Source organism: Oncorhynchus mykiss, chromosome 17, assembly GCF_013265735.2.
Source record: "Oncorhynchus mykiss isolate Arlee chromosome 17, USDA_OmykA_1.1, whole genome shotgun sequence".
Taxonomy (NCBI): domain Eukaryota; kingdom Metazoa; phylum Chordata; class Actinopteri; order Salmoniformes; family Salmonidae; genus Oncorhynchus; species Oncorhynchus mykiss.
Genome location: NC_048581.1, coordinates 63,861,300 through 63,884,815, shown reverse-complemented (window position 1 = coordinate 63,884,815; position 23,516 = coordinate 63,861,300). Strand labels below are relative to the sequence as shown.

At 42.3% G+C, this 23,516-nt stretch overlaps 2 protein-coding genes across 3 annotated transcripts; one reads left to right on the top strand and one right to left on the bottom strand.

Annotated features, from left to right (window-relative positions):
• Window positions 1-1,288: 1,288 nt before the first annotated feature.
• Window positions 1,289-6,577, bottom strand: LOC110494364 (MICOS complex subunit MIC10). Its single transcript, XM_021569352.2, has 4 exons — window positions 6,457-6,577; window positions 1,888-1,935; window positions 1,660-1,769; window positions 1,289-1,533 (listed from the first exon to the last, which is right to left on the bottom strand). Exons 1-4 carry the CDS (start codon window positions 6,515-6,517, stop codon window positions 1,525-1,527), a joined length of 228 nt encoding a protein of 75 aa, XP_021425027.1. The 5' UTR covers window positions 6,518-6,577; the 3' UTR covers window positions 1,289-1,524.
• Window positions 6,578-7,991: 1,414 nt separating this feature from the next.
• Window positions 7,992-22,906, top strand: capzb (capping actin protein of muscle Z-line subunit beta). 2 transcript variants are annotated; one of them, XM_036950423.1, is made up of 9 exons: window positions 7,992-8,204; window positions 14,590-14,679; window positions 16,084-16,205; window positions 16,410-16,523; window positions 17,076-17,334; window positions 18,580-18,645; window positions 18,876-18,952; window positions 20,038-20,139; window positions 21,781-22,906. In XM_036950423.1, the coding sequence occupies exons 1-8, from the start codon at window positions 8,202-8,204 to the stop codon at window positions 20,129-20,131; spliced, it is 825 nt and encodes a 274-aa protein (XP_036806318.1). In that variant the 5' UTR covers window positions 7,992-8,201; the 3' UTR covers window positions 20,132-20,139; window positions 21,781-22,906. The 2 variants fall into 2 exon arrangements, with proteins under 2 accessions (XP_036806318.1, XP_036806319.1); XM_036950424.1 differs by lacking the exon at window positions 20,038-20,139 and having other exon boundaries at window positions 7,993-8,204.
• The last annotated feature ends 610 nt before the right edge of the window (window positions 22,907-23,516 follow it).

Below are 23,516 nucleotides of genomic sequence, written 5' to 3'. Positions count from 1 at the left end.
ACAAAGGGTATATAACAAAGTATTGAGATAAACTTTTGTTATTGACCAAATACTTATTTTCCACCATAATTTGCAAATAAATTCATTAAAAATCCTACAATGTGATTTTCTGGATTTTTTTTCTCATTTAGTCTGTCATAGTTGAAGTGTACCTATGATGAAAATTACAGGCCTCATCTTTTTAAGTGGGAGAACTTGCACAATTGGTGGCTGACTAAATACGTTTTTGCCCCACTATACACACACACACACACCACTGTTGAAGATTGTACTGTATCTACTATGGAGAGAGATACATGTGAATGTAATTTTGAAATGTATTCTATGTTGCAAATAAGTGTTTGAGATTATATATGTGGGGCTGGTCATATCTGGATGTGTGCTGTAAGAAATGTGTATAGTTTAAGCCTATGAGTGAGCATGTGAGTTTCAGTGCATATGCGTATGAACATGTGTTTAAATATGTGCCTTGAAGTGAAAGTGTGAATGTGTGTTCAGACGTGCACGGAGCGGAACTCACCTGTTAGTAATAAGGGCTGAGCTTCAGTCCAGAACTGGCATTCCAGAACATTCCACAAATTCTGCTGCACCAGGGGGCTGGACAAACACACTCCCAAAACATACTCCCAGACACAATCAGTACTGCCAATGAACACACAGACAGAGGATTGCTCACAAAAGACACACAAGCTAACATGACCCTTTCTCCGTGCATCACCTACACAATCACTGCCAACACTTCCAACATACAAGCACACACACAGGTACTCTGCCATTGTCCTGCTCCTAAACACTCCCAGATGAAGACAGACTGCATGGTGTAGCTGTACCTGGGACAAAGTATTGCAATCCTTCTTACCAGCGCAACATGTAACATGTCCTACAGTTCCTCCGCTTAAACGATTCATCTTAGTGATAGGTAGCAATATACAGTGTCGTATTGGTATTAATACACAGCAGATAGTTTCCCCCACACTTTGCATTTACCACCTGAGCCCATCTTCACCTGTAGTATACAGCCCTCTCACTAAACATTTATCAAACCTCGCTCTGTACATTCAGGAATATCTTTGTTCCACACCCTCCCTCTCCATCATCCAGATTTTATCCATGGCTTCATTTTCTTTAGCTCTCATTTTTCCCTGCTCCCCCTCTTTCCTTGAGGGCTGCAGCAGGACAGCAGGAGTTTAACTCTCCTACTCATTCACACACAAAATACTGTCATTCTTCTTTTCCCTCCTGCTCTCTAACACACAAAGCTTGCCAAACTCATTTCAAAATAGACATGTTCTTTGTTAGCATTCAAACTTTATTCACACAGATACAAGACATAAGTAAATCAGGAATAATATTCTGTCAAATGATTCATTACTTATATATACACACAAATACACAACTGCCCTGTGAGACTCACACAGTAATTACATTGGGTGGCAGAGAGACAAGCAGCAAAATAAAATAAAAACAAGCAGCAAAATAATGAGGACGAGACAACTTCTACATCAGCCAACTCTCCCCAGTCTTCTACTGTTCCTGAAAGAGATTAAATAGAACAGTCATTTTATTATGTGCAATTATTGTTGAGGGAAAAAAAGATGGAATACTGCGTTTCAACCTTAATGGCAACGACCTTGGTCATGACGTGTGTGATTTGCTCACCTTTACCCTGTGACCATGGAGCTGGTAAGGTGACTTGAAGTCCTGCTGGCAGTTGGAGTAGCCCATGCCCAGCCCCACACCTGAACCAAATGCCACCGGCCAAGTGCGCCCTAGAGATGAGACAGACAATTCACTTATATGAAACAAACCATAACTCCCACAAAGATCAACACATGGACAGCGTTATTATTACAATTACTGTTCTCTGCTGTCTGAGGCAATACTCACGTTTGAAGAAGAGGACTGAGAACACAATCCCCACGCCAAGGCCGGTCGCTAGAGAGAGACAGCGAGAGAGAGAAAGAAAGAAAAGAAAGGGGGTGCATAAACCTCTCCATAGAGGAATAGAAACAAAAAAACAAGTCTGCAGCACACCCTATGATTAAGTATTGGGGTAATGCACACATACACACAGGTATGGAATTCCCTGGTGTGCTTGGAAGTTAGTCTGCTCTAATGAGGTGAGGTGAGGTGAGGGGCAACATGACCGCTGACCCCAGAGCTGGTAAACAGCACCTGTCAGCCAGACATTGTTCATTAGAGAGAGAAGCAGAGGGGGAATATGAAGAAAAGCATGTGAAAGTAAACTTAAGATAATGAGAGCCAAAAATGTTTAATTGAGTGAGAGAGAGAGAGATGTCAAGGGGTAGGAGGAGCTAGTGCTATAAAGGAAAGACACAAAGGGGGAGGAGAGATGAAAGGCAGGGATAAGTGAGATAGAGGGCTAGCAGTGTGATCTAGAGATCTGTGATGTTTAAGTTAGGGAGAAAGAGTCCAGTCAGGTCAAGCAGAGGGTCCAGGTGAGGTGATCTTCATGGCAGGGAGATGGACAGACAAGACACAAATAAGACACAATGATAGAGTGTAAGTGTGGACCCGAGGGGGCATTTGAGGAGATAGAATGTGTTTGTGTGCTTAGCTTCACCTCGCTGTGTGCAGCGCCCCACCCAGCTACAAGGGCAAGCCAGCGCAGAAATAAATAAAAACAACAGTTTGGGCCCCTCCACTTCTTAATTGGATTCAGAGAGCTATGCAGCATGACCGATACGCAGCTGCCAAAGCACTCAGACACTGCTCCCTCCGTCTCAATTACACAACTTACAAATGTCAAACAAGACCACAAAAACAAAGGGACAACATCCGAGACATGTTTATTGCTGCGAAGAAAAAAAAAAGGAGGTCCAATGCAGCCGTTTTTTTAACCCACAATATCAAATCAGTTCTGGGTAACAATTAAGTACATTACTGTGATTGTTGCTTGGACTGTCTGGGGAGGGGGAAACTGTAAACGAGTGGTTATTGGCAGAGAAGTTTGGAACGTTCTTATTGGTCTATTAAACTACTTTACCGCCTGGTGATGTCACCAGGCTGGCAAAAACTCTATCCAACCAAAACAGGGTTTGAAATTTTCAAACAGCTCTTACACTAAAAAGGGAACTATTATCTTCACAATTTCACAGTATTAGTCCAACAGTGTGGAAATATATATATTAAAAAAAACTTACAAAAAAATAAACTTTTGACAGCAATTGGCCTTTAAGATTTACAGACAACTTCTGTCTCTTTAGCCCCACTCTCTCTCATTTCCTTTCCATGTCTCCTCCTCCCTCTCCCTCTCCCTGTGATTGTTGCCGAAAAGCAGTGGAGCTGGCCAAATATGAGGCCAGATCTGCAACAGATTTACTATTATGAACCTCTATACAACCACAGCTTGACTCCCTCTGTTCCTCTGTTCCTCTGATATCTTTACCTTTCCTTCCTCCTCCCCCTTTCTCTCCTGACTGTGCATCCATCATTCTTCTCTTCTGTTGTTCCCCTCTTACTGTGCAGCAGCTTTCCTGTCTGTCCTGATAGGCTGGCTATGACAGGCTCCCTGCTGGGGGCAACGTGATTTCACAACCTTTGGCCTCTTTACACCGTAAGTGTAGATTATTGTAAACCCAGCTGTTGTCAACCCACATACCTTTTCGGGGAATACAGTAAATCTAAAAACAAGGAAAATATTATGGCAAACATTCCAAAATCAAATACCTCTGTAAGAAAGATGATCATTCAAATCACTCTTTAAGCAAAACTACTTACAAAAATTTGTAAGGGTGCAGGAATATCATTGGTTCCAGATCAGAATGTTGTGTGTCATGTTTAGACAATATTCCTTTATTATGGATATTAGACACCACCTTCACACTGCATTGTTGACATTGTGTGATCACCTTTATGTTGTCTCAGATCAATTGGTAAACTCTGATTTACCAATGCAATGGCACTTATAAATGTAGATCCTTCAAACACCCCCAAACAGGGATACAGATCCCAATCAAAGGTGTATTCACATGCTCCACTAAGGCAGTTATTTATCTTATCTCCTTGCGATAAAAATTACGTGGGTAAAACAAAGGGTGAATTAAAAGTACGAATCTCGGAGCATATTAGCACCATTAGGTGCAAAAACTCGACTTACCCAGTTGCGGCCCACTTTTTGGAAGCGAACCACTCGATTTCGTCCCTACGTTATATCGGCATCGAACATGTCACCCTCCCTAGGAGAGGATGTGACCTCAACAATTTATTGTTAAACGAGAAGCTGCCTGGATCTGTAATTTAAAGACCCGTGCTCCCTTCGGTCTCAACGTAGACTTTGATCTGAAGACATTCTTGTGATTTTGCTATTGAAAATGTTTGTAGGCCTGTGTACCCAAATTGTATCTATGATCATATGCTATCCATTCATGTTTTTGGTATGTTATTTTTATATAACAAAGCCTCCTTCACTCACGCCGCCAAACTTACCCTAGTAAAACTTACTATCCTACCTATCCGCGACTTCGGCGATGTCCTCTACAAAATAGCTTCCAATACTCTACTATGCAAACTGGATGCAGTCTATCACAGTGCCATCCGTTTTGTTACCAAAGCCCCTTATACCACCCACCACTGCGACCTGTATGCCCTAGCCGGCTGGCCCTCGCTACACATTCATCGCCACACCCACTGGCTCCAGGTCATCCACAAGTCTATGCTAGGTAGAGCTCCGCCTTATCTCAGCTCACTGGTCACAATAACAACACGCACTCCAGCAGGTATATCTCACTGGTCAACCCCAAAGCCAACACCTCATTTGGCCACCTTTCCTTCCAGTTCTCTGCTGCCAGTGACTGGAACGAATTGCAAAAATCGCTGAAGCTGGAGACTTATATTTCCCTCACTAACTTTAAACATCAGCTATCTGAGCAGCTAACCGATCGCTGCAGCTGTACATAGTCCATCTGTAAATAGCCCACCCAATCTACCTACCTCATCCCCATATTGTTTTCATTATCTTTTCTGCTCTTTTGCACACCAGTATCTCTACTTGCACATCATCATCTGCTCATCTATCACTCCAGTGTTAATCTGCTAAATTGTAAATACTTCGCTACTATGGCCTATTTATTGCCTACCTCCTCACGCCATTTGCACACACTGTATATAGACTTTCTTCTTTCCTATTGTGTTATTGACTGTATGCTTGTTTATTCCATGTGTAACTCTGTGTTGTTTGTGTCGCACTGCTTTGCTTTAGCTTGGCCAGGTTGCAGTTATAAATGAGAACTTGTTCTGAACTAACTATTTAACCTGGTTAAATAAAGGTGAAATAAAAAAATAAAAAATCTGAGAATTAACCAATGATATCAGGCCACACCCAGCCATGATTACAGACACCTGTGTGTGTCCTTTGACACTATATAAAACAAGTGACCCTGCAGTGTTTGTCATTATACCCTGATGAAGACAGCTCGTCTGTCAAAACTTTGGTAATTAGGTTATTAAATTATTGCATCTGAGTTCCTAGAGTGTGCGAATCTCCTTTACATTTTTCAAGTGTTCTACTCCGCTAGCCAGCACCTCGCCTAAATTGGTGTGCATTTATTTTGCCTTTTGATCACCTTATCAAGCCCATTTAAATATATTTATATGATGTGTAATGTATGCTTCCTTAACTTACTTTTAATGGAAATTGTTACAACACTTTACAGAAACGTCAGCAAAGACGGTTTTGCCCAGTTGCACTATACGGTCTTTCCCTAATCTACTTAATCATAAAGCTACTTTACTATTACAGTTGCTGGATCGTGTAGGTGATGAAACACTTTAAACATGTGTTGATAAAACATTTTAATCATGCATGTTTCAAGTTAATGTCACGTGCAGAAATTCTAAACCCAACATATGTCACTGATGCTTTATGTAGCTAGCTATATGTCATGTCACAATGTGTAATGCAGTCCTATGCGTTGAGCATGCATTTCATGTGCATCATTACGGGATAGTTTATTGGTGCAGTTAATCATATTACCCTAGAGGACTGTCATGCCAGTTTAAGTATTTCTTTGATTTTATATCAATGCAATGTAAGCAACATTTTACAGCATGTTATAGGACTAGTTACTGTCACTGAAAAGTTAACTCAAACCCGTAACTGACGGCGTGAAGGGCACAATGTGTTTCCTGGACTGGTAGCAGAATAATACAAACATATAGGACATGAGCGCGCAAATGTTTTGGTCCGTTTCTTCGACACAATTGCCTGAAATATAATTACAACAAACCATACAAAAAAAGCCCTCTGTTGATGGGGCTTTTGGTTTAAATTTGTCAATGGACCTCATCGGGTAAGTTATGGCCCACACTATACGTAGACAGGTGGCCTTGCTAAGCTCATGCACCTGGTCCCCGGCTTACACTGCGCATTTTTCGGTTGTACTCTGTTTGGAATCAATTTCAAAATAAATGCATTTATGAAATATCAATATTTACCTATCTTCACAGCGCTATCAGCTAAGCATCGGTCCCACTTCTGTCCGTGTTCATTTGCCATGTTTTCAGCTTCTGACTCCTCACATCTTCATAAATCGCGAGATTGAGGTCATGTGATCACCTACGTCAACAATGTTGCAGATATGTATTTTACATGGATGCATGTGATGACAAGATTTGCTCTATATGACTATTTAATTTCTGCAACATTTCGACAACATTGCAATGTTAGAAACTGTAGTGAAGTAGGTTGTGCCACTGAAATAAATATGAAATGCAATGTATGACATTGTCACACATCCACAATGTAAATCACTGCTTTCACATACTGATTTGCATCAGCTTGGATGAAGCATTCAGAAATTAAATCATCCAAATGGCCATTATTACACAGTTTTTTTGTATTAGCTAAGTCTCAAACCATGATCATTAGGATATCCAGCGGTCAATGGTCATGTATCACTCCATTGCATAAGTTGTTAGTTGTGTATGCTTGCAATGAAATCAGTAAAGCAAACAAGCAGAATCTTTACCTGCAACCTTTGCTTAATCAGTGGACACAAAAATGTGGATCAGTGCAATAGGTGAACAAAAAGCATCTATTTGCAGCAGATATCAGTCCCATATGTAGGCCTACCGCAAAAAAAAAATCCCTTATCAATCATGGGCAGAAGAGGTGCCAGTGGGTTAGAGAGATGCACTATGCAGGCCTCTCCAACTCTGTTCCTGGAGAGCTATCCCCCTGTTGGTTTTTGCTCCAACCTCAGTTCTAACTAACCTGATTCAGTTTATCAACCAACTAATTATTAGAATCAGGCGCGAAAACCTACAGGATGTTAAATCTCCAGGAACAGGGTTGGAGAGCCTGGTAGACTACAGTATATCTAAGAGTACTTTGTTGAGGGAAGTTTTATTATGACCAAACTATGAGGAGTTCAGAGGCATTACAACAATTGATATTGGGTCAATGTCTGAGCGAAAAGACTGAACTACTGTAAAATCACCTATTTATTATCATCAATCTCAGACAAACACTAAGCCCATTTCCTATATTATAATTCACAATTGGCACATACATGCATGGTAGTTTAAATGATGTTGATACCAACAATTGCAATAGCCTAGCTGTGTTATATTTCTGCTATGTAATGTGTCACAGATCTTTTGCTGGATTGGTTGACCAGTATTACAAGGTTGAGTCAGACCTAGGTTTATTCGTTAGACCACTTAGTCCTGGTGTGGTCACATACAGACTACATCAGGATCTTGTACCCTTCTTACAAATAATAAAATATTAATCTTGTAGATCAGAGTATTAATATGACAAGTATGAGTAAAATTGTTCAGTGTAGCAGCCCCGTTATCATTCCTTCCCTCTATCGCCCTCTCTGTTCGTTCTGTATATAGGCTACTTTTTACCATTCACCACTCCTCTCCTCTTTCCATACTTGGCAATACCTTACTTACTCCTCTCCGATTGGCTGCTTCAGAGACCGAGTAGCGTGACCCGGATATGCAATCGCCGCTTGTTTTCTCCGTCCCCCTTCCTTCCTGTACCCCGGTTGAGGAAGTGAATTCGCTGACAAGGCTGGGTTCAGTGAGGGAGGCGAAACAACATCTATCTGGTGGGGGTAAAAACAACAATAGCATAGACGAACAAGTCGTGCAAGCACAATACAACGAACGTGTAAAGCCATCGGCGAAAACATATTTGCCCTCCGAGATCGTCACTGAGCGCCGCAGACATGGTAAGGCCGCGGAGACGAGCTGGAGGAATGGGGATGGGTAGATTTTGGTGGGGCTACTAAGGGATATTAGCCAGCTACAGTAGCTAGCTGTCCTTTTATAGGAAGTGCTGTGTTGCGTTTCGAAAATGGCATAGACATGTATATACGCTACTCACAGTTAACTAAACGACCTATGATTGCTAGTCCGAATTTCATTGTTAATTAGCCAATTTGTTGAAGTTGCAGGATGTTTTGGATTGAGAAACTAGTTCAGGGATTAGAGACTAGGGTCTCGCTCTCGCCACCCCCTCCTCTTCCAGACACACACCCCATGGTTAAAATAGTACAAGCGCCGGGTTGCCTGTCGCTAAAATCGGCCTGCTCCGCCCATTCTCTCGCATGGATTGGAGGTGACACGTAAACCACAATTCATAACTTTTACTTGGCCTCAACAATGTGATTTACGTGTTAAGTGACTTTTGTTGACACCACTGTCAGTGTAACTTTGTATAACACGTTTTACACCACTTACCCACCGTTTTGCGCAATAATGTAACTAACCTTTAAATACTAATAGGAAAGAATATTCACACATCAAACATCCTTGAATTTTAAGCTTATTGTGGTGCACCTGAAGAAGGAAATTCAACCACCGTTGTCACTTGTATGTCTATTTTCCAATATAGCAAAATATTTTAAAATACCTAATGGATTTAAACATTTGAAGTGATGTGTCGCTGCCCTGTCAACTAGCAACATTCACACTGTTCTCCAACTCCACTGGAGTCAATAGTCCCCCTTTTATGAATGTCTCACATTTGGAATGAATGTCTGATAAAATATTCCTATAGTGGAGAGCAGATGGCTTGTCTCCCCAGCCACCCCTTGACTTCACCTCATCCATCCTGTTGGTCCAGCCTCACCGCCGCCTCTGGAACCCTGTGGCAATTGGTCCAGTGTTTACACAAGACCGGGCCGTTGGTAAACACAGTGTCAGGGAGCGCAGGTGTCGGCTGAACAAGACTATTTCATCAGCCTAGATAGAAACCAAAAGTGTGAGAGAGGGCATGCAGTACATGATCTGAAAACCTTGGCTGTGTTCAGGAGAAAGCAGACTGAAGTTTGTTTAGGGAAAGAATGATTTTGGGTGTGTGATTCTCCTATAGCCAGCTGCTCTTATCTGGCTTGTAGTCTCTACCTTGGTTTAATCTGATGACTTGGTATTGATTCAAAGACATTGAGTTGGTATTTTATCAAATGTATCTGTATTGTATATTGGAATCTGTCAGTTGGTGTGTTTTGTTTATGAGAATGACAGTAGAAGACTTTAGATTGGTGGTCTCTACAGACAAACTGAGATATTGCCTAATCTTTACATCTTTCAAGAATGTGTTTCCTGCGCTAGATAGTATTTTTCAGTACTTACTAGATTTCTTGACTTTCATTATAATATGACTATAGTCGGAACTGCATTAGTGCAGATTTGATGAGTGTGACTTGACTTGCTTCAGATACCTGCATTCCTCGGTTGAGTTCATACATGCACAACAATCCCATGTCATTGACCGTTGTATTTTATTAGGTGGGAATCAAGGAATATTCATGGACTGTTGACTTTCCAGGTAGATGATCACATTTGTTTTGACTGAAATGAAAGTATTTTACAGTATAACTTCAATACAGCACAGAGATCATCTTGCCTGGTTACCCGTCCACAACACTGCGACCAAACGCCATGCCCACTAACATATTGTCTCCACAATGAGTCAAGATTTTCTCTCCTTCCTGACAGCTTATCAAATGTGAACACATTCAAACCATTCTGGTGGGTGTTTTGTACAACGCCCCTCAGTTTGACATCAGGCTCGGACTGAATGTATGTAGCTAGTCGTGATGGGGGGGGTTGATACAGTTACATATCGGGATATTATTTTTGCTCTAGTTGGCTGTACCTGCACCAAAACAGTATTTTTCCCTCAGCTTGTTCTCCATATTCTTTTTAAATAGGGAGCCAATTTGTTTACCGCACTTTTATTTCCATGACTGATCAAAAATGGTTTTCTCATGGCTCTCTTGTCCCTCTGCAGCAGACATATAGTGAGCAATATGTTTGGAATATCGAAATCACAATATTGAGTAGCATGCATATTGAATCGTGAGAATTGCAATACATATTGTATTGGCACCAAAGTATTGTGAGTTCCCTAATAACTAGTGATAGAGCAGTGGAATTAAATTCAGTGTGAGGCAATAGATCACCTCACAGACAAAACAAGTATCTAAAATGTTACTCTTGTTGCACAGCAGCGAGCTTCACTTACACAAAATTCTCAGATTACACTGCCTGGGGTTGCTGAAAGTTTAAATTTAAAGCAAAAGTTGTCATCGGTCAATCAGTGCTATTATATAGAAAGTTTAGCTCACTTCATGATGCCTGGGGGCCCAGAACATAATGTCATTAAAAATAATAATCCTTCATCAGTCAAAGCACTTTGATTAATTTCCGTAATACAAAGATTATCTTTGTTTTCACAAATGTATTGGTGAAGCGCAACATTTTTATGGACCCTCTCTGGCCTGCAGCTCCTTATCTCCTTGCCAAATCTCCGTCCTGTACATTTCTCAGTGGTTTCATGTTGTGGCTGGCCTGCCCTCCACACTAATGTTCTCCTGCTCACCGCATAGTTCAGTGAGAGAAGAACACCATCCGGGAAGGCTCTGCTATTTGGCCTTGTCTGCTAGCTCAGCTTCTCCCTATTACCCACAATCCCCTCTGGGCCCCTGCTAGATCTCCTCAGTAAGTGAACAGACAGGGAGCTTGTGGAGAGACCGACTGATGCCATGACTCAATCCATATTCATCCTTTCTGAAGTTCAGTTCAATCACATTCATTTATATGGGCTTGTCTGACAAAGTCGAGCAGGCTTGTATTATAAAAGACAAGTCTGAGCCCTGAGGTGTTAGAGGTTGACCGATTATGATTTTTCAACGCCAATACCGATTATTGGAGGACCAAAAAAGCCGATACCGATTAATCAGCCGTTTTTTTTGTTTGTTTGTTTCTTGTTTTGTTGTTGTAATAATGAAAATTACAACAATACTGAATGAACACTTATTTTAACTTAATATAATACATCAATAAAATCAATTTAAAGTAAATAATGAAACATGTTCAATTTGGTTTAAATAATGCAAAAACAAAGTGTTGGAGAAGAAAGTAAAAGTGCAATATGTGCTATGAAAGAAAGCTAATGTTTCAGTTCCTTGCTCAGAACATGAGAACATATGAAAGTTGGTGGTTCCTTTTAACATGAATCTTCAATATTCCCAGGTAAGAAGTTTTAGGTTGTAGTTATTATAGGAATTATAGGACTATTTCTCTCTATACCATTTGTATTTCATCAACCTTTGACTATTAGATGTTCTTATAGGCACTTTAGTATTGCCAGTGTAACAGTATAGCTTCTGTCCCTCTCCTCGCTCCTCCCTGGGCTCGAACCAGCAACACAACGACAACAGCCACCATCGAAGCAGCGTTACCCATGCAGAGCAAGGGGAACAACTACTAGAAGGCTCAGAGCGAGTGACGTTTGAAACGCTATTAGCGTGCGCTAACTAGCTAGCCATTTCACTTCGGTTTCACCAGCCTCATCTCGGGAGTTGATAGGCTTGAAGTCATAAACGGCACAATGAAGACGCACAATGAAGAGCTGCTGGCAAAACGCACGAAAGTGCTGTTTGAATTCATGTTTACGCGCCTGCTTCTGCCTACCACCGCTCAGTCAGATACTTAGATACTTGTATGCTTGTATGCTCAGTCAGATTATATGCAACGCAGGACACGCTAGATAACATCTAGTAATATCATCAACCATGTGTAGTTAACTAGTGATTAAGATTGTTTTTTATAAGATAAGTTTAATGCTAGCTAGCAACTTACCTTGGCTTACTGCATTCGCGTAACATGCAGTCTCCTTGTGGAGTGCAACGAGAGAGAGGCAGGTCGTTATTGCGTTGGACTAGTTAACTGTAAGGTTGCAAGATTGGATCCCCCGAGCTGACAAGGCAGTTAACCCACCGTTCCTAGGCCGTCATTGAAAATAAGAATGTGTTCTTAACTGACGTGCCTAGTTAAATAAAGGTCTTAAAAAAGAATCAGCGCCCAAAAATACAGATTTCCGATTGTTATGACAACTTGAAATCGACCCTAATTAATCGGCCATTCCAATTAATTGGTTGACCTCTAGTTAGATCAAGGAAGAACTGCCTTATGACTTCCTCAATATTGGTCTCCCAGGGCACATCTCTGGCCAGTTCGAAAAGACTAGGACAGAATCACTAAACCAGCCATTTAGTTATCGACAATCAACTGAGACAAATTAGACAATTTCACATCACAGTGAAAAATCCTCGCTTGTAGGAGCAGATTATTGAGTTAATGGCTACTCATTCTCCACGAATGAGTCATTTTGAAAATGAGCACTCTTTTCTTTCCTCGCAAATGTTTGTACTTGCAGAGTTTTCTGGTAGAAAAGGCAGTGGAGTGAATTGTTCATATTTTTGTTAAGGGTTAGTAACATTTTCAGTTGCTGGAAACTTGTCTTCATTTATGAGCGCTCAAGCATTCAAAAAATGTTGACCTTTCCAGATACCATAAAATGACGGGCCTGTATCAATAACAGGATGATTAAAAGCCTTGCCTTATATGGTAACCAGTCAATCTGTCTTCCAACTACCATGGTTAGGCCTATCAATTTAAAAACAAATCTTTGACCCAGTCAAAAGGTTTTTAGTGTTTTATTTTGCCCCTACAAGTAAACACAACCAATGTTTTTATCCAAGGCCCAGTTGTGGTTTTAGACTCTCCCTAAAGGAATCTGCCAAGGGGCGTGAACTTGTTGTGACCCACCAATGAGTCCAGGCCGATGATTTATATATACACTAGATTACATACTGGATGCTATTTTGAAGCCGTCTTGCCACTCCCCCACCATAGTCATTTTAAAAAAAATAGGAAGTTATAGAAATGCATTTACTAATGTCTACATTTTGTTTTTGGGCATGTTTATTATATTTAACACCTTCATGCATACTTTTATTATATTATGTGAGCTAAACATGAAATACTGTAGAATTCCATTCATTCCTATGGAGGATTGCTTTTCTGAGGAGTGCTAATATGGCCGACCGGTAGCTTCAAAGCCTCTCCATGGCCAAAACATAGCATCAACAGACAGGGTTTATATACATCATTGGTCCAGACCAACTGCAGTTAGGCCCAGACCTAGTGTTGGCTACTAGATGGGCTTGTCACATGAACAACTAGGCTATTTGGGGGCAAATCCAGAACTTTGTCTCATGCCACTTAGTTTTGCTTTGATAAAGTCTCGTGACTGAAACCATAAGCAGCTAGCTCTATGACTTTTGTAATCTCAGGATGTGTAGAGTTGAACGGTATCCAGATTTTCATATTGTCATACCGTCCTGGGGCGTGAACTTGTTGTGACCCACCAATGAGTCCAGCCCAATGATTTGTATATACACTAGATGACATCCTAGATGCTGTTTTGAAGCGACCGTGCCGGCCATATGCATAGTTTTTGCAAAAAAGACCTGGCGTTTCAATTCTAAGCTCATTTAGCCTACTTGTGGCTTCCAGACCCTTGTCAATACACAGCTAAACTCACCTGCTCCTGCTTTCTCCAGTTGTGCTATTTACAAACATGTGACTGGCTAAACTGTTCTGTGGAAGTACGGTAAGCTTCATAATGTGACAGGTGAAATGAAGAACGCAATCTGCTTTATATTCTAACATATTGCACAAGTTGACTGCAGGTATTTCCTTAAAAAGTAGCTACAAATATTAAAATGTTTAGAAAAACGATTTCCAAATACTCCTCAATACATACGGTTTACCGCCTAAGTGAGTGTATGGCTATGTTTGCCAGGGTTTGAATGTTCCCTACATAGCCTAGTCACTGCCTGGCTTGGCTTGGCTCGCCCCTGTCCTATCACCGTAAGAAGGTAACATGCATCGAGCTTTGTTTGCTCTGTGTTCAATTCAATCTATTTTAGTTGATTCAATTCAGACAGTGATGGTGATGCATTTTAGCATTTTTAAAAGTCAATTTAATCTCAGAAGAGGAATGAAACTGTTAAAACAGCTAGCCTGTTATGTTCCAAGACCCGCCTAAACTGTTGAGCATTTTTGTGCAGGGGTGAACTTGGCAAGGTTCAAATTAGCTTCCAATCAATGTAAAATCAACAGTGAAACACACATTTTCTCTTGTGAAATGGACAAAAAATGTAAAGTACAACTTGCTTTTAGACTTTCTTTTGCAGAACTAGGCCTATGCATTTTGTATGTAGGAATGTGTATCAAAAGCTGACTCATTGTGTATTTCAGAATGACCAGCAGCTGGATTGTGCTCTGGACCTGATGAGGCGTCTGCCTCCCCAGCAGATCGAGAAGAACCTCAGTGACCTCATCGACTTGGTGAGTTGCCGGTAGACGACAACCAATCACAGTCCTATACACAGCCGGGACTGTGCTTGAAATCTCCCATAGTGCAACCAGATCTGAGAGATTAACCTGAATTGGACATAAATCAAACCACACTTTCTCCAGTGATCGTTCTCCACTTTTTTTTATGGTCATATCCATTCTTCCCTTCAGACCCCAGTCTGCTCCTCTTCCTTCCTTCTCCCCTTTGACACCTCTCTCCCCTGGGCACCAGCACTCTCCTCTACCGCCTCAGCCCGCTCCTATGTAGCTAGTTGTTAGCGGTCATTAGAAAAGCTGTCAATCACTCTACATGGGCCCATTTAGCCCCCGCCCTCTCCTTACACTCACTCCTGATGGTTGGGAATCCAATGAGCTCACTTCCCATGTCCTCCTCTAGCACTACCCTTTCCCCCTCTCCACTCTTCTGTCCCCCCAACCCACTCTATTTCCTCTGTGATTCTACTTTTGACCACCGTCTCCCCCTTCTGTCTGTCCCTGTTCCCCCTCTGTGTGTCTGGTGGTTGCCAGGTGTGTGGGGCTGTGTCCAGGGAACAGAGAAGGCATTGTGTCTGTGTGTTCTGATTAAGGAGTGGGTAGGAGGGAGGGGGGGGGGTCCATGTCACTCTGAGAAGTTATTTGTACCCCTTTATCCCCTGAGACCCATTGATATCCCTTAAAATTCTTTCCCTCTCCCTCCCTCTGTCATTTCCCACTTAGCAAGGAGGCGGAATGAGGAAAAAAACAGCTTAACCTTATTTCCCCCTCATATTGATTCAAGGATATCATATGCCGGTATTCTCTTGTCTCCCCGCCTCATCTGTTTCTCACGCACATTATGCCCTCTCTCTACCCCTACTGTCTAGCCCAGCATAGTTGGCAACTGTTAAAGGTGGATTGAATTGCCAAAGACAACGTTCTTTTAGTAAATGTGCTTCCTGCTACCCCCAGCACCACCACCCTAGACACACACCCTTGTAATCAGTAGTCAGACTAAATTCAAGACTCGAACTATGTGAGTCATTGCTCTATTTATCTTAAATGGGCTTTTAGTGGGTTGATGCACAAGTACAAATTGATAGGTTTCAAATCATATTAGCTGTATATGAAATCGGTTGTTCGTAAGTTACTATGGTACCTGTTTTAAATAAACTGTTTTGTGTATGAAATTGTACAGTATGCTTAAATTGCTTTTTGGAAATATAGTTGAAAGTGAGAGACTTATTTTAGTAAATGTTTTGGAGATCATTTGAATGTTTGTATGTAAGTTTGCGAGAAGCTTTGCGTGTAAGTTTCTTGTTGAAAGTGTGTTTGTGTGAGCATGTAGAATACCATCTAAAGTGTGTTGTTACATGTCATGAAAGCTATCTCTCTGTGTGTGTGTGTGTGTGTGTCCAGGTGCCCAGTCTATGTGAGGACCTGCTCTCCTCTGTGGACCAGCCTCTGAAGATCGCCCGGGACAAAGTGGTGGGCAAAGACTACCTGCTCTGTGACTACAACAGAGATGGTGACTCCTACAGGTAAGACCTGACAGCCTGCAGCTCCTCTTTTACCGCCGTCCTTTCTTTCCCACAATGTCATCAGGAACCATGCCTGGTATATAACAATTACTTAGAATGATTTGGTTGTCAAACATGGAAATATGACCACGCACACACATGATACAGAGTGACAACCCTTGATTTGGATTTACTCTTACTCATTCTTGTGTTCTTGTTTCTCAGATCCCCATGGAGTAATAAGTATGAGCCTCCCATCGACGATGGTGCCATGCCATCTGCCCGCCTGCGCAAACTAGAGGTTGAGGCCAACAACGCTTTCGACCAGTACAGAGACCTGTGAGTAACAGTAGTCCACTACTGTATCCAGCAAACCAGTACAGAGACCCGTTAATACCAGTAGGCCACTAGTGTTACCAGCAAACCAGTACAGAGACCCGTTAATACCAGTAGGCCACTAGTGTTACCAGCAAACCAGTACAGAGACCCGTTAATACCAGTAGGCAGGCCACTAGTGTTACCAGCAAACCAGTACAGAGACCCGTTAATACCAGTAGGCAGGCCACTAGTGTTACCAGCAAACCAGTACAGAGACCCGTTAATACCAGTAGGCCACTAGTGTTACCAGCAAACCAGTACAGAGACCCGTTAATACCAGTAGGCCACTAGTGTTACCAGCAAACCAGTACAGAGACGTTTGCTTATCATTCTACCATAGTAATATCATTAACACATTATAAAACGAGAAGTTGGGATCCGCAATGTTGATTGGCCAAAACAGCATTCCAACCTTTTGTATGGCAGATGATATACCACGTCTATGACGCAAAGAGAGAACCTGATAAAACCACCAATGACAGTCTTATTATCCATGCCCTCTGTGTTTGTTAGGTATTTTGAGGGCGGTGTTTCCTCTGTATACCTGTGGGACTTGGATCATGGCTTCGCCGGGGTCATCCTCATCAAGAAGGCCGGAGACGGCTCCAAGAAGATCAAAGGCTGCTGGGACTCCATCCATGTGGTGGAGGTGCAGGAGAAGTCCAGCGGACGGACCGCTCACTACAAACTCACCTCCACTGTCATGCTGTGGCTTCAGACGACCAAGACCGGGTCCGGAACCATGAACCTGGGTGGCAGTCTGACAAGACAGGTACTTACACTGAACAAAAATATAAACACAACATGTAAAGTGTTGGTCCCATGTTTCATGGGTTGAAATCACAGATCCCAGAAATGTCCATATGCATAAAAATATTATTTCTCTCAAATATTGTGCATTAGTGAGCATTTCTCCTTTGTCAAGTCCACCTGGCCTCACAACCGCACGTGTAACCACGGCAGCTCAGGACCTCCACATCCGGCTTCTTCGCGGCCACCAGGACAGCTGAGGAAACTGGGTTTGCACACACGAGAAATTTCTGCACAAACTGTCAGAAAACATCTCAGGGAAGCTCATCTGCATGCTCGTTTTCCTCACCAGGGTCTTGACCTGACTGCAGTTTGGTTTCGTAACTGACTTCAATGGGCAGATGCTTACCTTCGATAGCCACTGGCATTCTAGAGAAGTGTGCTCTTCACGGATGAATCCCAGTGTCATATGGTGTGGTGTGGGAGAGTGGTTTGCTGATGTCAACATTGTGAATAGAGTGCTCCATGGTGGTGGGTTTATGGTATGGGCAGGCATAAGCTACGGACAACGAACACAATTGCATTTTTTCAATGGCAATTTGAACGTACAGATACCGTCGCAAGATTCTGAGGCTCATTGTTGTTCCATTCATATGCTGCCATCACCTCATGTTTCAGCATAATGCAAGGCCCCACAATTCCTGGAAGCTGAAAATGTTTCTTCTTCCATGGCCTGCATACTCACCAGACATGTAACCCATTGAACAGGTTTGGGATGCTTTGGATCAAAGTGTACGACAGTGTGTTCCAGTTCCCACCAATATCCAGAAACTTCACACAGTTATTGAAGGGGAGTGGGACAACATTCCACAGTCCACAATCAACAGCCTGATCAACTCTGCGAAGGAGATGTGTCGCGCTGCATTAGGCAAATGGTGGTCACACCAGATACTGACTGGTTTTTGATCCACGGCCCTACTTTTTGAAAAAATAATAATTTAGCGATCTGCGACCAACAGGTGCAGGTCTGTATTCCCAGTCATGTGAAATCTGTAGATTAGGGCCTATTGAATTTTATTTCAATTGACTGATTTCCTTATGAACTATAACTCAGTAAAATATTTGAAATTGTTTTTTTTCTTTTTTCAGTCTACATACAACATGCTTTCGTGATCTATGTCTCTTGGTTTACTTGTTGCAACATTCTTATCTCCACTACTACTGTACTGGACTTTACAATACCCTCATCCCTATCTTTTACTTCCAGATGGAGAAAGACGAGACAGTTGGAGAGTCCTCCCCACACATTGCCAACATTGGCCGCCTGGTGGAGGTGGGCAGAACTACACCTTATGCGTGCATGCCCTTATACACTCTCACTCACTGACATATAGAGTTACGCACATGGTGGTTGACATGGATTCCTTAGCTGAAATAATTATAGAGTGAACCAAGTAATACTTAAATGTATACAGTAATACTGTGTTTAGTTACAGTAAAATGACTGCAGTATATTGATATCACAAGATTAATGTTTGTATGTGAATGACTTTGTAACCTCAGGATATGGAGAATAAGATTCGCTCCACTCTCAATGAGATCTACTTTGGGAAGACCAAGGACATCGTCAATGGCTTGAGGTATGCAGGGGCACACACACGTCACATTTGTAGAAAGTCAGTGTGCGCATTCGACATTGCAGCTACCTTTTAAAGGCGAGTTGAGATTGACTGATCTACAAATCACCTTGTATCCTTAATAGCTAATCAATATTATTTGTAGATCAGTCAGTCTCATAATTTACCCATGATACACCAGTTTTGATCACGTTTGGGCAACTTCGAAGGGGGTGCGAACCACAATCTGAACTCATCGAGGAGTTGGCCCCCACTTGACAGCGATAATAAAACATTTGATCTGAGGGCCTTCAAAAGAGGTGCCGCGGGCCGCATCAGTTGCCCATCCCTGGTTTTGATACTCATCTACTGCATTTTTTGTTTGGCCTCTTTCACCCATATTCTTTTTTTTTTCTGTACTTTTACCCCATTTTCTCCACAATTTCATGATATCCAATTGGTAGTTAGTCTTGTCCCATTGCTGCAACTCCCCTATGGACTCCGGAGAGGCGAATATCGAGAGCCATGCGTCCTCCCGAAACACAACCCTGTCAAGCCGCACTGCTTCTCGACACACTGTTCGCTTAACCCAGGAGCCAGCCGCACCAATGTGTCGGGGGATACACCGTCCAGCTGGCGACTGAAGTTAGCTTTCAGGCGCCTGGCCAGCCATAAGGAGTAGCTAGAGCGCGATGTGACAAGTAAATACTGTCCGGTCAAACCCTCCCCTAACCCGGACGATGCTGAACCAACTGTGTGCCGCCTTATGGGTCTCCCGGTCATGGCCGGCTGTGCCTTAGACCGCTGCGCCACTCGGGAGTTCCTCCGTACTCCTTTTTACCCATGGCTGTATCTGTTAACTGGGATTTTCCCTCTTTTTGTGTTATCTGCTTCCCATGTTTTTCAGTTCTATAATTCCAGCCCTGTTTATTTATTTCCATTTCCCCTATTCAATCTCATTTTCTTCCTGTTCTCTCTTTCATCCCATTATATCTCCTCTCCTCCTCCTCCTGCTGTCCTTCCATCTCTACTCTATATTCACTTGTCCTTCATTTGTCTGCCTGTCCCTCTCCTCCTTTACCTCCTGCCCCCTCTCCACTGTGCTTTAGATCTATTGACTCTTTGCCTGATAACCAAAAGTACCGGCAGCTCCAGAAGGAGCTGTCTCAGGTCCTCACCCAGCGCCAGATCTTCATTGACTAGGGCCAGAGGTATCGTCTGGCATGGGACAACACGCGTGTGTCTGTGGCATTGGAGTGTGTGTGCCTGCGCGTGAGAGAGAAAGAGAGATTGGGCAAGTAATGTAGTGGCATGGTGTGTGGTTTTGTTTGTGGTGAATGAGTGGTTTCTCAGACAGTTGCAACCCCCTGACGTTTTCTCAAGGAGTGTTTTGTTGCAGCTGTTCCAACATGGAGTTGCATGAGGAAGAGCCCTAGATTAACTGACCTGTCTAAACATTTAACATTGATTGCACCTCCTCTTAACAGTGAAAGACAGTGTGAAATCCTCACCGCTTATTGTGTTTCAAAATGAATTTGCTGTTTTTCCATCTGTGTTTATCAGGCTTTCTTCAGGGTGTCCACAGGTCCTTGAAGTCTTTGTCTTGAATTAATGTATCTGATTTAAAGGCCTTAAGTCTTTAAAATATATTAAATTCCGTTTTCAAAGTTCTTCCAAACTGCGGTGGACATGACTACAGTGTTTCAGTTTTATATTGTGTCACTGCTTAATTGTTGCCACTACGAAGAAAGAAATGGAACATAAAATAATACTCCAGGTGCACTTTCAAGATGTTAGAGATCTAACCACGTGCTCCTCTGTGTGTGCGTCATGTGCCAGTGAGAGAGAAGAGAGAGCAAGGTAGCCTATACAATTTGATAAACAACACTAAGCCTGTATACCTGGTGACCTAGCGCAATGGAGTGTTGACTCTGTTTTATACAATAACAGTGCTGTATATTTGACTTTAAGGCACTTTTTTCAAAGTGGTATTGAGTATCATTGTTCTAAGCTGGTATTGAAGCCAGAATTCTGAACACTTAGTTTGTGATCTATCTAACGATTAGCCCACTGGGGTAGCCTAAACAAATGCAGATGTGCAACACCATGTTTCAGCCATCGGTAGCATAGCCACTATGGTACTACATCCCTTAGGCTGGAGGAGAATGCTCATTGCTCAAATAGCACACCTGCCTGATTATGATCCATGTAGGCTATTGCCTTTGGCAAAAATATTCCTTTTTGCCAAAATGGGCTCATTTCTGGAGAGGAACATTAGCAGGTGTGTGGTGCACGCAGATCTTAAATTGGTATTAAATTGCTTTCCAAGTGGCTTTAAAAAGGTCTGCTGGCTGACCTCGGTCGTCAGGTGAAATGCATTTCCTCCGACACTGGTGCGGGTGGGTGTTAAGAAGCGCGGTTTGGTGGGTCATGTTTCGGCGGATGCATGACTCGACCTTCGCTTCCCGAGCCTTTTGGGGAGTTGCAGCGATGAGACGATCAAAAAAAGGTGGTAAAAATACCAATGATAATCTTAAATTCAACTTCATGAAACCTGCATGTACCTAGGTACCTTATTTGCTTTCTGACAAACTCACTGCTACTACATCTATTCCTGAGTTTCAAATTTACCTCTATTCCCCTTGACACTCCTGTATATCTGAAACTATTGGATAGTTTTATGGTACTTGCCTCACCTTAGCATCTGTAAGACTGAGTGGAACATTTATCATATTGCTTAGATGAAAAATAAACATTCTACAGAAGTGCTTAGGGGGTAGGTGTTGGGTTGATTTTGTAATCTATTGTATATTTAATCTGCCCCACTCACTCCTCCCTCTCTCCCCTAATAGGAGTGTTCAGACCCTGGCTGACAAATCGAAGCAGGAGGCTCTGAAGAACGACCTGATGTTGGCACTTAAACGCAAACAGCAAAGCTAGAGATGCTATTGTTATTTGTTCTGTCTTTCTCTGTCTGTTCCTCTCACACCCTCCACCTCTCCCGCCATATTTTTTCTGTTTCTGTTTGTATCTCTCCTTCCATCCCTGTATGCCTGTGTCAGTGCTGCGTCCTTGTTCATTCATGGAAAAACAAAAAAAGGAGAAAAATGCTTAGCTTTTTTTCCCATTTTTTTTACTTGCACGCATTGTTTTGAGGCATCTCATTCTCTATGGAGCCATTCACCTTCTCGCTCTCTCTGACTTGGGTTATGAATATTATGATAGTATTATGACGGTTAATGATCATCTTACAGTGTGACGGCAATGTTTTCATCCCTATAGCGCTCTCACAGCTGAGTCAGTTTTGAATGAGTGACATCAGCTCTCCTATCCTCTGGTTAAGGGACGGGGCTGACGGACTGTTCTGTAGATGGAGCAGGCTGGGCATTCAAACATTACATTTTTACCAACATTTTCTTACTTGCACCCATTATATCAAAGTGTCTATGCCACCACCTTATATATCTGTATGGACATATAGCTGTCAATATAGCTGTCAATTTCCTGAGCGATGTATTGGAGGGAACGGAATGGGAGAGGGCGTCTCACGATATTATGTATTGTCAGGATTGGTCAACGGTTTGCTCTTTGTCCCACTCTATCCTCATGCGTTGAGTCTGTGGGAGCATGGGATCTTGGGATGGCTAGATGGAGATGTAGACTGCTAAAACATGGGGATGGACTGTTAAATTCACTGTGTATACCCATGTCATTAACACCCCCCCCCCCCCCCCCCCCCCCCCCTACACTGTGTATAACATGACGATTTGCATCCCTCTGTCCCTCCCTCTGTCTCTTTCTCTCTTTCACCCTTGTCTATGTTGGGGTTCACAGTTTGTCTTTTTGAGTCTTGACAGAAGCTTTTGACAGTTTCTGTTTTGGGGGGGAATCTTTTGTTGTATTTTGTTTTAATTTTGTAAAGCTTATGATTCATATTGTATTAGAGCCTCCAACAACAATAAAAACAGTAAAAAGCTATCTTTATTGTAATTTTTGCTGTTCTGCATGTCCATCACTCACATGGATGAAATGTTTTACTTCAGTTTTAGGTCATCTAAAGATTATCATTTTAATAAACCTGTTTATAGAGAACCGATGGACACTGAGGTTACTGTGCTTTTACAGTACTGGTCAGCTTCTTATTAGTGACACCAGGACTCATTGGGCACAGGAGTTCAGCTCCACACACTGCATGGGGGATTTTCACTCGCATCAATAAATGTAGGAATACATTTCTCATCTCTTCTGGAACTAGACCTTCGTGTGCCTTCTAAATGTGCACTTGTGCAGTCTCCTCGGGTACCTTTGACCATATGTGGATTTAAGTGCACATTGTAAACTGAACATCATTTCACAGTGATAGGTGGCTGAATTAAGATTATTGTATCAAGACTGTTGAATGACTACGGCAGGATCACTGTAAAAGACATCTGTGGTTGCAGTCTAACCTCATTCCCAGTCTCAATTGCTCCCGAAATAGCTGGCTGGTAGATGTGATTAGTTGCAATCTGATTGCTGTCTGCAGTAATGCAGATGTACCAGCAGGTGGTAGGAAAATATAGTAAATGTTTCTCACTCTTTCTGTGCC